The following is a 17672-nucleotide window of genomic DNA, read 5'->3' on the forward strand; positions in this document are numbered from 1 at the left end:
TCTTTCTTGTTGAGATATTTATTTTATTTAATTAGTGATTTGAATAGGGCAGAAATCAAAAGCTCTTTATAGAATACTCCTAAACTTTAAATATCATTAATTACATCCATTTGTGAAGCACTTAGTTCTTAATTTGCAGGATCTCATACAATATTACTTAACTGTCCTTCATAAGAATAGTGAGCTTTGTTGTTTCCCCAAAGTGGAAAGGAGATTTTGGGGTGACATAGCCTTAATGTTGAAGGTTTTTCCAGAGTAGATATCATGTTTAGAAATCCACAAATGATGGCTTGCCAGGTTGTTTTATTGACAGCAAAGTGAGTTAACAGGGCCTGTGCTTCACATTTGCATATTGGACAAATGTGAGTAGTGAACATGGAGCCTACTACTACTCTTCCTGATCATTGGCATTCTTTTATAGTTCTCCATTTTCATAAGGCAGTTTTATGAAAGGAGACTTTAAACTTGTCTAGCTTGAAATTATACAGTAAATCACATTCAGTTCTCATTTTTCTTACTAATTCTTCTGAGCTCTTTAACATGACACCTGCTGGCAGTAAGTCACATAGCAGGTAGTAGGAGCAGGGAAGAGAGGAGACTCTTCTGCCCCTCGAAGTTCATATGTGCTCACTAAGGTAATAGGGCCAAAAATAAAATGTTCCTGAGAAATTCCCAAAGGGTCACATTTGAAACAGAGGCACGGCAGTCCGTCTTCCAGTGACATTTTACAAAGATTAGGGGATGTGAGTCTATGAGATCCACTTTGATGTTAACTTGCTATAGGACTTTATGAAAACTTCTTATTGTCTGCCTCTGAGGCTGGGGTTCTTTACCTTTCCTAAGGGGATAGTGAATGATACCTGTCCCACCGACCTATTGAAAGGATGACCTTACATGAAATACAAAATGGTAACATAAAAAGATTGTAGAAAATAATATAGTATTCAAGGGTAAGGTAGATGCTTGCTGGTCACTTCTTTTCTTTCTTCCTTCTTAAATATTGGAATTTTTCAGGACTCAGTTCTAGGCATTCTTCTCGGGTTCCATTTCTGGGAAATCTCATCCTTCCCATGGTTTCCGTTATATGTACCATTCACACAGAACCATCTTTTGAGCTCCAGGTATTTGTATAACTCCCAGACTCCACTGGGCCCAGTCCAGTCTCAGTTTGGAATTGCATTTAAAGAAATACAGTCCAGCAACTAAACGTAATTAAATAGTAATACTACTCCTTACTTGAGTCTCGAAGAATATAATAGCATGGAGGTTATAATTCAGCAATATTTCAAAAAATCTTTTATCCACTCCCGCCCCGAGTCCAACCTCAGTCAGTCCTTATGTTATGGGCTCCTATTTTTCCATGCTAGGTCTGAGACTCTCACTCACAACTCCCTGCAGTCTTTTTTCATTTGAACTTCTCACAAACCAGATCTTTGGCTCATGTTTTCTTCATCCTTTTTTGCCTAGCATTATAACAGCCCAAGAACTAGGCGGCAAACACCAGATTCTCGCTTGAGGATGAGAGAGGAAGGAAAGGTTAGTTAGTTTGGCAAAGGCTCTTATTTGGGTAGGAGAAAAGAGGAGGCTGGGAACACTTACATGTAAATAATCTATATTCCCAACGTACTTGTAGAGTGTTCTACTTGTTCTCTACTCGTATATTTCACAGAGCACCTCTGACTCAGCCTGTCTAAAACTTGACCTTACTATCTTCCACACAAATTTGCTTCTCCTCTAATATCTTCACGCCAAGTATCTATCGTGCTTCTAGTTGCTTATTCCGGACATCTGAACATCATCCTCAAATTTTTCCTCTCCTTCACAGTTCCATTCACGTTCTCTTCAGCCTCGATACTGAATACATACTTCTAGAGTCTCTCCATTTTATTCCATATCTACTGCTGCCACTGAACTCCTTGTTCCCCAGCAATCCGTTTTCCGTGCTCCAACCAGAATGATCCTTTAAAAACATGAACCTGATCATGCCTTTTCCTCCTTTACACTGTTCAAAGGTTTCTGAGTACCAAGCCCTTAATAATGGCCTCTAAGATCCTGTATACTCTGGTTGGTCTCTGCTTATGTCTCTAAAAATAGTCCCTTCCTCAACAGGATGCATTTCTTCCTGTCCTGCCTCAAGGCCTTTGTCTAAGCTTGTCTGGTTGTCTAAAGTATCTTTCACCCTCCTCACTGTCCACCCTGCCCCCCAACCTCCTCATCCAAAGTTTCTCTGACTCCTCAGGCTGGGCCCAGTCCCTCTGATGAGACCCATTGCTCTTGAAATCTAATTGCTTGTTCCCACACATTTTGCACAGTAGATCCTAAGCTCCACGAGGGATGAAGTGCTCTCTCCTGTAGCACTTCATCCCTCGTGGTTAGCTCAGTGCCCAGCTCAGATCAGGTATTAGTTGAGCACTTGCTGATTAAAGGATACTTCTTCCATGATTTGGGCTTTGTCTGTCTCTCATCTCCATACATATTCTGCTTCACACTCTATTTACCCCTGAGGAAATGTGATTTCATATTTTTTAAGCCTGTGCTCTTCTTTGCAGAATTGTCTTCCCAGTCCTTCCTAGCTACCACTTAATCATTGTCAGCACCTCAAAATAGAAACCAATGTGTAGCTGCACTGTGTCCCTTACCATGGTATTTTGAAATTATTTGATTGCATGTTTTTGTGAGTAGGGCTGTGTGTGGCTTCCTTTATAGCAGGGGCAGTATTTTTGTTTACTTCTCATCTTGATAATCCCAGCACCTAACAAGGTCACACTGAATCAAAAAAGTTGGCATACTCATAAGTAGAGGTATTGTAATAATAAAAATAACTGCTGACATTATTATTTTCTGTATGCTAGGCACAATTTTAAGTTCTTTCACGCTACTAACTTATTGAATCATCTCAACTCCTATGAAGGAGTTACTTTTATTCTTCCAATTTATAAATGAACTAGAGACCCAGAAAGGTTAAATAAGTTGTCCAGACTTAGCCAGCTGGTAAGTGGCAAGGCTGGAATTTAAACCCACTGTTTCTGGAGCCTACCCCCCTCTGTGGGACAGTCACTGTAGTCATGGTGCTTTCAAAATTGATTTCTGGAATCTTTGATTCAAATTCTGTTTCTACTTACCTGTATGACCTGGGGTAAGGTCCTTCTCTGTAAAGTGGGGATAACTATATGTCCTTTATAGGGATGTTCTGACGATTAAATAAAATAATCAGTCCATCTGTAATATCTAATGGGATGTAGGCAGTTGTAACAGCATTAAGTCAGTGTGAGCACTTGGACAGATCTTTTGGGATTCTTTCCAACTCTAAATCCAGTGAGTCTTTTATAGTTTTTTAGTCTTTTCCATTTGCCATTTACTTTTCAATGTTCTGGTATTTATTTTTCATAATCAACATTTATAAGGGCCTGAGGACATCTCTGCGTTTGCTATCAAGTGAAATCTAAGGGCTTTGTGAAAAGCTTGTGCTGCCTAAAACTACAGTGCTGATTTCCCATGCTCAAGTCCCCTGCTAGGTGGCTGAGTAAACTCTGGCTAAAGAGAGCAGCTGAATTACAGCCAGACCAAAGCAGAAAAAGAAATCTAATCAGTTACTGTTATCTGATTTTGAAAGTTTATTGAGATGTTCTAATCATAAAAGAACTAAAAAGAATATACAGTTAACAGGTCAACATTTGCAGCTGTTTCCTCTTTCCAAGTTAAATAAAAGTCGATTTAGAGTAGTCTGTGCTATTAAATTGATTAGCAGTCAGATGGAAACTTTCAGCAGTTTAGGTGATGATTCATTTATAACGACTATTCATAGTTTGTCTACTAACATTTGCTTATTATGTTATGAAACTCATAAAATCATATGATTTTTTTCACCATCACCATATACCGACAAGCACTACAGTAGCAAATAACATTGGTAGAAAATAGAGTATATAGTTCTGAGACTTAATGGTCTGACTTGTGTGCAAACTCAATAAATGCTTAACAGTAGTTTTGCAACAATACAGTGAATATTCCAGAAGTAGATATATGTACTATTTAAATAAATCTTCTTGATCTGTTTATTTGTTCTACCTTTGAACAAAGCAAATAAACATATAGCAAAAAAATATTTAAAATAGATGAAATTGGAGATGATTGTGGCATCAGGAAGGAATTTAGTTCACAGAATAAATACCATGAAGTCCAAAACACTTGGTAGAGGTGTGCCTCTCTGACTTCTACATAAAAAGGGAGTTAAAAGATGGCTATGTGATTTATAGTGCCCATAAACTAACAGAAGTCAGTTATTGAGAAACACAACATTGCAGCTGCTGAGACTAGAGAGGAGTTTCTCCTTTGTCGGAATGTGGTAAATGGTAAATGGCAACTTTTCAGCCCTTGTACAGAAAACACAGCCACAGGATTTCTTAGTGCTGATGCCTTCAATAACAGCAGGCTATTTTTTGACATCATAAAGATCAATTCATTAAAAACAATTCTACACGGGTCTATTATGCAACCCATTGATGTTCTTGCTTAAACTGGGTATCTGTTTATAGTATCTACAAATATAAAAAAGATTTAATTACTTTAGATAATCCTTTTTTTCACTATGCTTTTGCTGATTGTTGATTAGATATTAGATTTATGTTAAATAACCAGACATGTCTGGAAATTGGAAGTACCACTGAGAGGTGAGCTGGATATGGCCAGCAGGGCAAAGATTTTCTCTTAAGAAATAATTTAGGATTAGCTCAAAGTTATATACCATAGAACTGTAGTTTTTTAAATATGTGGTGAGCATCAGGATCACCTGGAGGATTTTTAAAAGACAGTCTCATCTCCTCTGTAGTTTTCTACTTAATAGATTTGGGTGGGTGCGGTGAACGCATCTGCATTTCATTTTATTTATTTATTTACTTATGTATTTTTAAAACATCTTTATTGGAGTATAATTGCTTTACAATGGTGTGTTACTTTCTGCTGCATAACAAAGTGAATCAGCTATATATATACATATATCCCCATATCTCCTCCCTCTTGCGTCTCCCTTGCTCCCACCCTCCTATCCCACCCATCTAGGTGGACACAAAGCACAGAGTTGATCTCCCTATGCTATTCAGCTGCTTCCTACTAACGATCTATTTTACATTTCTACATAATATAATTTGTAGTGCATATATGTCCATGCCACTCTCTCACTTTGTCCCAGCTTACCCTTCCCTCTCCCCGTGTCCTCAAGACCATTCTCTACGTCTATGTCTTTATTCCTGTCCTGCCCCTAGCTTCTCCAGAATGATTTTTTTTTTGATTCCATATATATGTGCTAGCGTATGGTATTTGTTTTTCTCTTTCTGACTTACTTCATTCTGTATAACAGTCTCTAGGTCCATCCACCTCACTACAAATAACTCAATTTCATTTCTTTTTATTGCTGAGTAGTATTCCATTTTATATATGTGCCACATCTTCTTTATCCATTCATCTGTTGATGGACACTTAGGTGGCTTCCATGTCCTGGCTACTGTAAATAGTGCTGCAATGAACATTGTGGTAAATGACTCTTTTTCAGTTATGGTTTTCTCAGGGTATATGCCCAGTAGTGGGATTGCTGGGTTGTATGGTAGCTCTATTTTTAGTTTTTTAAGGAACCTGCATACTGTTCTCCATAGTGGCTGTATCAGTTTACATTCCCACCAACAGTGCAAAAGGGGTCCCTTTTCGCCACACCCTCTCCAGCATTTATTGTTTGTAGATTTTTTGATGATGGCCATTCTGATTGGTGTGAGGTGATACCTCATTGTAGTTTTGATTGGCATTTCTCTAATGATTAGTGATGTTGAGCATCCTTTCATGTGTTTGTTGGCAATCTGTATATCTTCTTTGAAGAAATGTCTATTTAGGTCTTCTGCCCATTTTTGGATTGGGTTGTTTGTTTTTCTGATATTGAGCTGCATGACATGAGCTGCTTGTATATTTTGGAGATTAACCCTTTGTTACTTGCTTCATTTGCAGATATTTTCTCCCATTCTGAAGGTTGTCTTTTCATCTTGTTTACAGTTTCCTTTGCTGTGCAAAAGCTTCTAAGTTTCATTAGGTCCCATTTGTTTATTTTTGTTTTCATTTCCATTTCTCTAGGAGGTGGGTCAAAAAGGATCTTGCTGTGATTTATGCCATAGAGTGTTCTGTCTATTTTTTCCTCTGAGAGTTTTATAGTGTCTAGCCTTGCATTTAGGTCTTTAATCCATTTTGAGTTTATTTTTTTGTATGGTACTAAGGAGTGTTCTAATTTCATTCTTTTCCATGTAGCTGTCCAGTTTTCCCAGCACCACTTATTGAAGAGGCTGTCTTTTCTCCACTGTATACTCTTGCCTCCTTTATCAAAGATAAGGTGACCATATGTGCGTGGGTTTATCTCTGGGCTTTCTATCTTGTTCGATTGATCTATATTTCTGTTTTTGTGCCAGTACCATACTGTCTTGATTACTGTAGCTTTGTAGTATAGTCTGAACTCAGGGAACCTGATTCCTCCAGCTCCGCTTTTCTTTCTCAAGATTGCTTTGGCCATTTGGGGCCTTTTGTGTTTCCATACAGATTGTGAAATTTTTTGTTCTAGTTCTGTGAAAAATGCCATTGGTAGATTGATAGGGATTGCATTGAATCTGTAGCATCTTCATTTTTAAAAAAAGACACACAAGTGATTCTAGTGATCTATGAAGTTTGAGAATTGCTACCATAGATTATGCTGTATTAATTTTATATAGAAAAAAGTTTAAAGCGTATATAACCAAATACACGTTATCCACAAAACCATCTATTTTATGGTTAAGATCATCTGTTTTTGAAGACTGTAAATCCCCAAGATATTATCCTTTGTAAGCTGTTTCTGAAATGTACATCTAGCCATTTGAGTAAGGTGATTTAATGTACAGACATCTAATTAGTAAACCAATTAAGAGTTTTGGTGTGTCTATGGAAATGATGACTTTGAATAGTTAATATGTATTTTGGGATAATTTTTTATTCTCACCATTGTCTGATTACATTTCCATATGAACCAACAATATTTCAATAATTATATTCTATCTAGAGAGCATTTTCCTATTTTTAGTCTTCAAAAAGTTATAAAGCATACTGACATGCATTCTAAAGTTATCTGAGATCTCTTGGGGTACTTTCGTTCATAGACTTTCTAGTGATAATATGAAAAATGATACTCAGATTGGTATCTCACATCTTATCTGCAGTAGTCACTACTTATAAACAAAAACTTTAAATATGTGGTAAACCTTTGTTTAAAGTAGAAAACTAAGCCCGTATATGTGTGTGTATGTCTTAATCTGTCTTAATATCTATGACAACAGAAATCTTGGATAAATGTCTAATGTTTACTTTTTATTGTTTCTTTATAGGCATTGCTTCTATGACAGTGCCAGTGTACATCGCTGAGGTCTCACCCCCCAATTTAAGAGGTCGATTAGTCACCATTAATACCCTCTTCATCACGGGAGGGCAGTTCTTTGCAAGTGTTGTTGATGGAGCCTTCAGTTATCTCCAGAAAGATGGATGGAGGTCTGTAAATAGTTCTTACATTTAATTTTCAAATAAATTATGAGTATTTAGGGGATGGAAGAAAAATTGAGAAATGATAGAAGAAACATAGGGTATTTTGAATCATTATAGCTAATTTATATGATGGCATTCAGCAAAACTGAAAGTGGACAAGAAGCTGATATTTATTTTAATGATAGACAAGGAACCTACCATTAAGAATTGATATTAACAGGGTGTTTTAGCATTTAGGTGACATTGCTCACACTGTGTGTAATATTTTGCAATATTTGTTTAAAAATGAATGCAGCAATAAATATGCATGGAGTTTTTGAATTGTATCAGTGATTGACAAGCTGTTTATGAGCTGCAGATATAACTAACATCCTTTTGGGATTTAGATAGCTACATTCTAATCTGAATGAAAGAAAACTCAGTCTTTAAAGGTACAGGTTTAGTTATATAAAAAGCTGTTATATATGTAAAACTTAAAATACACAGATTATTTATGATCATTATTTGGCTTACTTTGAATCAAAAGAGATGAGAAAAATGTTTTATAAACTGCTTTAAAATATTTTCAAACCTAATATTGTAAAACAAACTGATCTTATGTTAAAGCTTAAAGATATTATGGGCTCTGGATTTTGATATACTTCATGGTATTCAAAACAACAGATTCATGTAACCCTTCCAGGGTTTTAAATTTTAATAAAATTTCCCTATACTCTGTATAGGTGCTGGAGAGAAAATATTCCACAAGACAGACTCTGGTGTGTTAGCATGGTGCTTAAAGTATTGAAGTTAATTCTTAACAGCTGAAGAAAAAGGGTTTGCTGCTATGTGGATGTAGGGAATTAAACTTACATATGTAAGCAGCACAGTAAATCGAAGCTATTGAACACTTAGGCTGATGAAGTTTTGTTAAAAGTCATGTGAGAGGGCTTCCCTGGTGGCGCAGTGGTTGAGACTCCGCCTGCCAATGCAGGGGACGCGGGTTCGTGCCCCGGCCCGGGAAGATCCCACATGCCGCGGAGCGGCTGGGCCCGTGAGCCACGGCCGCTGGGCCTGCGCATCCGGAGCCTGTGCTCCACAACGGGAGAGGCCACAACAGTGAGAGGCCCACGTATCACAAAAAAAAAAAAAAAAAAAAAAAAAAAAAGTCATGTGAGAAAACTCACTAAAGGCAGTTAGGGTGTATGTTTGTCTGGACCATTAAAGAGAGGACACATTTCTTTAAAATATCAGCTGTGTCTGCACATGTTGCTAAACCACTTTCTACTTCTGAAGGAATGAATCTCCGAAAAAGTGAGAAATTACTGAAAAATTGAAGAGGCAAGAACTTCATCTTTCTTTTCCACTCTGTAGAAGAACAGAAAGCGGGAGATGATAACTTGTTACCAGCATAACCTGATGTTTTGAGTTTTTCCTGGAAGCTCAGTGGAAGTCAGTTAATCTTTCAACCCCACATAGCTTTAAGATCTAAATTATCTATTTACATTTTGTTAAGGAATTTTATTAATGTAACCAATATAGAAATATATATCTGATTTTATTAAAAATCTGTTTTTAAATGAAAACATAAATTACATGAGTCATGTTTTTAATCCAAGTATCACAATTTATTTTTATATATTTTTTAAATTAATTTTAAAAATTAAGCAATTTATTTAAACTAAAAAGAGAGTTTACCCATTTCCCCCATCCCCCACCCACCACGTCTGGAAACCCCTAGTCTGTTCTCTGTATATATGAGCTTGGGTTTTTGTTTATTTGCTTTTTTATTTTGCTTTTTTTTTCTTAGATTCCACATATAAGAAAGCTCATACAGTGTTTGTCTTTATCTGTCTTATTTCATGTAGCATAGTGCCCTTGACGTCCATCCATGTTGCAAATGGCAAGATTTCACTCTTTTTTATGATGGAATAGTATTCCACTGTGTGTATATATACCACATTTTCTTTATCCATCAATGGTGGACAATTAGGTTGTTTCCAAATCTTGGCTATTATAAATAATGCTGCAGTGAACATGGGAATACAGATATACGTATCTTTTTGAATTAGTGTTTTCATTTTCTTCAGATAAATATGCAGAAGTAAAATTGCTGGATCTTATGGTAGTTCTATTTTTAATTTTTTGAGCAACCTCCATACTGTTTTCCACAGTGGCTGCACCATTTTACAATCCCACCAACAATGCACAAGGGTTCCCTTTTCTCTACATCCTCACCAACAGTTGTTATCTCTTGTCTTTTTGATGATAGCCATCCTAACAGGTGTGAGGTGATAGCTCATTGTGGTTTTGATTTGCATTTTCTTGATGATTAGTGATTTTGAGCATCTTTTCATCTACCTGTTGGCCATCTGAATGTCTTCTTTGGAAAAAATGTCTATTCAGATGCTCTGCTCATTTTTTAATAAGATTGTTTGCGTTTTTGCTGTTGAGTTTGTATGAAATCTTTATATATTTTGGATATTAACCCCTTATCAAATATGTGATTTGCAAATATTTTCTCCCATTCAGTAGGCTGCCTCTTCATTTTGTTGATGGTCTCTTTTGTTGTGCTTTTTAGTATGATATAGTCCCACTTATTTATGTTTGCTTTTGTTGCTTTTACTTTTGTTCTCAGATTCAAAATTTATCTCCAAGACCTATCTCAAGGAGTTTACTGCCTATGTTTTCTTCTAGGAGTGTTATGATTTCAGGTCTTCTGTTCAAGTTTTTAATCCATTTTGAGTTAATTTTGTGTATGGTATAAGATTTATTCTTTTGCTTGTGGCTGTCCAGTTTTCCCAGCACCACTTAAATATAGCAATTTAGGTACCTTTTCTCAGTACTGGGTTAGGAAAGAAAGAAAGATACAGTAGTGAAAATAATTTATGAATGTAGTATCCCTGTGCAGAAGTGGAGGCCTTAGGATAGGCATTAGAACACTTTTGAGAGGCAGGGTGACATAGTGATAGAGCTGGATTTAAATCTGTTTTCAGTGAGTAATTAGCTACAAACTTTGGACAGGTTACTTAGTTCCCCTGAAATTCACTTTTGTCATTGTAAAAAATACGACCAAAGATGCTTATCTTGTAAGGTTATTGTGGGATCTAAATTAATTATTGTATATAACGTACTCAGCACAGTGTTTGGCACATGGCAAATACTGAATAAATGATGAATCACGTTATTATTTACTATTCTGATGAATGCATAGAAGATGGGTGCTACTAGAGGTAAATTGTAAGGGAGGTTGAAGGAAACCCATTCTGAGACCTCTGGTTTCTTAACCAATAAAGTTGTGGCTTGGAGGTGCTAGGGCAGAGGCCTAGAGAAAAAAAAATGTTAAAATGCTTATATCTACCGTAGAAAGTACAAGAAGGAAAAGACTAAAGACAAAAATGATTTTCCAAATAACCATGAGATCCCAGCTGATGTTGGAGGCAGATATTTGCAGTAAAGTGAAGTAGCACACCTGTGTGAATTTTTCCCATAATATTGGAGAACCCAGGGGTGAAAAAATAAAATAAGAGGATGGAAAACAAGCTTGGGCTAGTATTCAGACCAGTGCATTAACATATCAGATCACTTTGAATCCACTTAGTTTTTGTACAAATACATGTTTATTTGTGTATACATGCAAATGTGTCTACGTTTTTTCTTACAAGTGAATTTTCTGTGTACTATTTTCTTCTATTTTTCAGCATCCTTAGCTGTGTGTTTACCTCATCTGACTCCTGGACTCATAGGAATGTGGTTACAAGCAAGTGAAAATTGGAGTATTACCTAAGCATCAACATTAGAATTATCAGCAATTATAACTTACTCATGATTATAACAATAGATAATTCATCATTTTGTGGCCATGTATTCCAAAAGTTCTAAGGAATTGTGGTTTTAAATGTTTCATATAAATTTTTTTTCTCATACTCATATTTTCATGTATCATAAAGTAAAATGTTTCCTACATTCCAAGAGCTTGAATATGTTAACATTTTGTTTCCTTTTTTTTTTTTTTTTTTTTTTTGTGGTACGCGAGCCTCTCACTGTTGTGGCCTAACCCGTTGCAGAGCACAGGCTCCGGACGCGCAGGCTCAGCGGCCATGGCTCACCGGGCCCAGCCGCTCTGCGGCATGTGGGATCTTCCCGGACCGGGGCACGAAGCCGTGTCCCCTGCATCGGCAGGTGGACTCTCAACCACTGCGCCACCAGGGAAACACTGTTTCTTTTTTATTGGCCTTTTTGACTTTTATTTCTCTGAAACTCTACTTTAAGTTACTAACATTTGATGTCATACTATATACCTAGCGTCCCAGATTAACTAGTTCACTTTACACTGATGAACAGTTTTAGAGTCTGTTAGTGAATATCATTTGATCTTCATCAAAACCTTGAGAGGCTGGTGCAACTAGTATTATTCCCTATTTGTAGATTTTAAAAATGCTCAGAGAAGTTAAATATTTGCCTGAGACCACATGGTTATTACGTGGTATAGATTAGAGCCAGTTCTTCTTAGTTGAAATGTAGCCACCTTTTCCCTCATTCTGCTTCTAAGTGTTTAAAATCTAAAATATGATTACTGATAATTTTTATGATAGTGATAAGATTAAGATATACAGAAGACAAAACTGACAGAAAAACTTCTTAGATGTTGAGGTTGTTGAAAGACTAAATCACCCTTTGTGTCAGATGGGTCAAAGCTTCTGTTCTCTTATTGTTTGGATGTCATAGAAATAAATTGTTTTTTGCTGAACTGTTGAAAGATAAGCTTTTCTAGAAAAAATTGCCAGTAGAAGATTGCCTGCTGATACTTTTGTAGCACTGTAGTGTCATATTACTACTATACTGGGAAGAATATCATTGGGCTCCATAAGAAAGAGGAAATAAGGATTTTGAAAATATCAGTAAAGATTAAGTTTTTAAAAATAACTTTATTGAAATATAATACACGATTCAATTCACCCATTTACAATGTACAATTCAGTGGCTTTCAGTATGTTTACAGAGTTGTGCAGTCATCACTACAATTAAATTTTGAACATTTTTATTACCCCAAAAAGAAAACTTGTACCCCATAGCTGTCATCATCCAACTTCCCAGCTCCTCCCAGCTCTAGGCAACTATTAATCTACCTTTTTCCTTATAGAGTTGCCTATTCTGGGTATTTCATGTATCAATATGTGGTCCATTGTGACTGGCTTCTTTCACTTAGCATGTTTTTAAGGTTCATCCATATTGTAGCATGTGTCAGTACTTCATTTCTTTTTATTGGCAAGTAATGTGGATATACCACATTTTGTTTAGCCATTTGTCTGTTGATGGACATTTGAGTGGTTTCCACTTTTTTGGCTATTGAAAATAATGCTGCTCTGAACATTTGTGTACAAGTTTCAGGGTGGGCATATATTTTCAGTTCTCTTGGGTGTATACCTAGGAGTAGAATTGCTAGGTCATATGGTAACTATGTTTACCTTTGGAGGAACTGCAAGATTGTTCTCCATAGTAGCTGCACTATTTCACATTCCTATTTAGCAATGTGTGAGTTCCAGTTTTTCCATATCTTAGTAAACAATTATTATCTCTTTTTCAATTATAGTCATCTCAGTGGGTATGAAGTGGCATCTTGTTGTGATTTTGATTTCCATTTCCCTGATGACTAATAATATTGAGAAAGATTTTATTTTTGTCTAATATTTTATAGTGCTTATAAAGATGACAGTTATTTTGGTAGTTAACACTAATGACATGACGTTTTATCACTGTTTGCCCTTTCCTGTGCTAATTTTTTGAATTGTGCTTATTGAACATAGTGAGATTTACTCACTATACCTCAGGCAAAGAAAGGTTTTCTTTCTGTTTTTTTTTTTTTAACATTTTTATTGGAGTATAATTGCTTCACAATATGGCACATGGTTTTCTCTAATTGCCGAGTTAAAGCCTGGCACTCTATAAACATATAGTAAAGTGAACTTCACCACCACCATTATCGGTCTAAAACACTTAGCTGGACATGCCACTGCTAAAATGCTTCCAAGACTCCCCATTTCCTACAGGAAAAGAATCAGTCTCTTCATCATGGCTTGTAGTGCCTTTCATTATGCAATCCATGCCTGCTTTCCTAGATTTTTAAATTCATTATTACTTCCTTCCTTGCTTCTTTATACAACATAGGTTTATGCCTATAAACTGTATACACTAGTCACATCTTGCTTTTTCATGTTTGTTTTTTTCCTTCTGCTCACTTTGACTCTAATGTCTTTCTACTCTGTCCTGCTTTACTGGTTCAGTTCTTGTTCCTCTTTTAAATCTTTTGCTTGTATATCATGTGAAACTGTCTTTGTTCCTTTGCCTTTTCATAATACTTTATACGTGGCTTCACTTTTATACTCACCATTTTTTTTGAACCAGTTGCTTATTTTGTCTATTTCTTCTAATTCACTTTAGAGCTTTTTAATGTCGTTGACCTTGTACTCATTTTTAGGTCTAGGAAAGGGTCTGGAACATAGTAAAGGCTTACTAAATGTTTATTAGCTGAAATTGACTGGGCTCCAGGGAAGAGACTCTTAACGAAAGTAAAAAGATATTATAAACCAAAATACCAATTCTTTAATTTATGCTGGGGAATAGATATCTTTGCAAGTAGATGAAAAACTAAATTATTAATTGTAAATATTTCTTACTGAGCATAAAAATCAGAGAAAGAAAACTGGTTTCTGACTCTATGAAAATTTACATCTCTCAAAATAATGTACCTCTCTGGGCCCCAGGACATTCTTTGCTCTTCTCTCTTGGATAGAGCTGATTTTCAAATGAGTGTTCCTCTGTTTATAATTACATAAATCATCACGTGATTTATATTAAAAAGAATGGTATATCTATAGAAGGGCTGAATTCTCCTTTATATTGACTTTTACTGATTCTCAGGTTTAATTTTTTTAAATTACAGTTATCTTATTCCACCTCACTAGACTATATACAGCTATTTGCAAAGTATACTGGGTATTTTTGCATGTTTCATCATTCACATGATGTTCTTTTGTTTTCTTTTTCTTTTTTCAGCTGAAGAAGGAAAAATTGAGGTAATACAGGTGTTGAATGAAAAGCACAAGGTATTAGTGCTAGTTACATCTATATTAGATATTTTTCTGGAGTATCACCAGGCTAATTCATGGACAATGTGAGACTTGTGCTGAGCTTTGAAGAATTGGCAGGATTCATGTGGACTGAGGTAAAAATGAGAACAGAGAGTAGGATGGATGAGGGTAGGATCAGGAGGCTTGAAACTGAAGTTAAGATGTACATGGTAGATTGGAGGCAGACTGTAGAGGTCTATGAATTCTAGGCTGGAGGTTTTGAAATTTTATCTACAGACAAAGGGAAGCTATTACTTTTTAAGCAGTTCATGCCATAATGTTAGCCAGTGATTAACATGGTAGTGAGGTCCAGAATTTATTGGAATTCTTGACTCTTGGGTGGGTTCAGAGAACCTATTGTGAGAGTACTGCCAGAATATTGGTGTGAGGTACTGACGTGATACTCTTGGAGACATCAGTTAGTATGGAAATCATTCAGTCATTCAAAAAAAATTTTTGGCACCTACTACATACTCCTGTTGTACTTGATACTAAAGATAGAAAGCTCAATAAGAAATGTTCCTGTCCTTAAGCAATCAAGCACCTCACAGACTAATGAAGGAGAGGCTTTTCGTCAGCATGTTAAGTAAATGATAGTGTTATGGGAGCTCTCGGGGAATAAATAACTTAGCTTCACAAATGGAATGATATTTGAGCTGAGTCTTTTATGAATAAAAGAGTTTGAGGCAGAGTGAGGGAGTGGGAAACTCTAGGTGAAATATAATTTTCAAAGGCCCTATAGTGTAAAAGAGCAAGTCATGTTTGGGCAATGGCGAGAAGTTTAGAGTGGCTACTGGGAGGGCCATGATTACTGTTTGGGAGTTTGAGAGTGAAGTGGGAAGGCTAGTCTTAACAGGTATGATTAGAACTTTAAATCCATTGCACTCTCTAACAGCACATTGAGTTCAGGTTTGTTTATTGACAGTCTTAGAAAATAATTTTAAAAAAATCAACATTAGATTAAAAAATTTTTGAGCTTCTCTCCCCCATAATATTTTACAATTTAAAAACCATGCCAATAAGATGATTTTCAGAATCATATTTAAAAGAGGGTGATATTTCTAAATAAATTTATGCCGGGGAAAGTACTCTTATTATTTATGACATTGGCCATTTTAAGATAGATGGATTTGGTTAACAAGTAAATATCTTACTACTGAAGATATTTGTAATTTTATTATTGACAGAATTAAGATACAAGATATATATATGACTGTTTATCATAAAGGTATAGTGGACAGAAGAGAGTTGAGACTTGCTTTAACAACACATACATTGCTTTATCTAAGCACTGACATCCTCATTAGCTAATGCTTCAGCAATTGTACAGTGTTATTGTGAGGATCAAATGAGTTTTAGTAGCTGTGAACATACTTTTAGACTCTTAAATGTTCCTAGGTATTGTTTGCTGTTATCTCCAGAAAAATCTTATGTTGGGTCTCTATCCTGCATAAAGCTGGCAATAAAAATCGCCCCCACATTCAACTGTCTGAATTTTCCAGGTGAAAAGTTAATATAGTTTGCTAATGAGACTGATTGGCGTTAAGACTAACGTCCCCTGAAGGTAACCATTATAAGTCATAGACAGAATAAAAAAAAAATGTTTAAAACACTGAAGAGCTCCAGCACCAAGAAACTAAAGGGGGATTTGATCCTTGAAGGGAACAGTTCATGGTGAGATCTACACCTATGACTTTTTCTCAGAGGGCAACCCTCAATCCATGATGCTGGGCAGTGAGAACTTAAGAAGAAAACTACAGTTTTATTGGCTTGTGGTATAAGTGGCTAGAGTTTGGGATGGCCAGAGCAGCTGAAATTTAAGGGGTAAAATCCAGGAAAAGAATGACCCAGAGAGGAGGAAGCCACCAAATCTGAATATTAATTTGCTACCAATGTTTTACAGATCCCTGAACTGTGAATATTACAGGGGCAATTCCATGGAGCCTGCAGAAAGCAACAGTTAGAAGACAGTGAAAGATGAGACAGATTTTATTTCCTGCCCAAAGGAGGAAGGACATATTTGGAATTTGAAACCTGCCAGGTTAGAGGGGCCAACAGCTCGAGTTTCCACGGAAATCAAAGAAGCACCAGCCTTAGGAGTAAGACTTGTTGTGTGATTAAGGAATTTCCCCTAAGGCCAAGCCAAAACTGAAAACAGATTTACACTAGCCAAGTGTAAAACCAAGCTTCCACAGATATAAGGTGCCTAATAAAAAAGTGAGTGTTCTTCAGAAGAAAACAAAATCTAGAGTCTCCAGAGTTTATCCACAATACCCAAAACACATTAAAAATTATTAGATATGCAAATAAACAGAAAATGTGACCCATAATTGAAAGAAAAATTGGTCAATATAGGCAAACCTCAAGATTATGCTTATAAAGACATCTTCAAATAAAGTTAGGACAAATTGTCACCGCTAGACCTCCTGCATTATAAGAAATGCTAAGGAAAATTTTCAGACTGAAGGGAAATGATACTAGATGAAAGCTCATCCATCTACAGTAGGGAGGAAAAGTAGTGGCTATCAATAAGAGACCAAATATAAAGGAATTTGTTTTTTTCTCCTCTTCATTTTTTGAAAGACATATGACTGTTTACATTTAAATTTATTGTGCAATTTGTAATGTATATAAGTTATAAAATATATGATGACAATAGCAGAAAAATTGGGGTCAGTAAATAGAATTATACATGTTTGTGAAGAGTTACAGTGTTATCTCTAGGTAGACTGATAAGTTAAGATGCATGTCTTATCCTGAGAACAATCACTAGAATGGATTACAAAAGGATACAGCTAAGAAGCCATTATAAGAATTAAAATGAAACACTTAAGATATTTGGATAATATGAACAAAGGCAAGAAAAAAATAAATAGGGACTTCCCTGATGGTGCAGTGGTTAAGAATCCGCCTGCCAATGCAGGGGACACAGGTTCAAACCCTGGTCCAGGAAGATCCCACATGCCGCAGAGCAACTAAGCCCGTGTGCAACAACTACTGAGCCTGTGCTCTGCACCACAG

The 17672-nt window shown here is 36.1% G+C and overlaps 1 protein-coding gene across 1 annotated transcript in view; it reads left to right on the plus strand.

Moving 5' to 3' along the window:
* SLC2A13 (solute carrier family 2 member 13) overlaps positions 1–17672 on the plus strand; it is a 441864-nt gene that overhangs the window by 82453 nt on the left and 341739 nt on the right. The window contains exon 2 of the mRNA XM_007471477.1: positions 7389–7548. Coding sequence (XP_007471539.1) covers positions 7389–7548 — 160 coding nt within the window. The remainder of the gene's footprint in view (positions 1–7388; positions 7549–17672) is intronic.

The sequence above is a fragment of the Lipotes vexillifer genome, unplaced genomic scaffold, assembly GCF_000442215.2.
Source record: "Lipotes vexillifer unplaced genomic scaffold, Lipotes_vexillifer_v1.1 scaffold817, whole genome shotgun sequence".
NCBI classification, from domain to species: domain Eukaryota; kingdom Metazoa; phylum Chordata; class Mammalia; order Artiodactyla; family Lipotidae; genus Lipotes; species Lipotes vexillifer.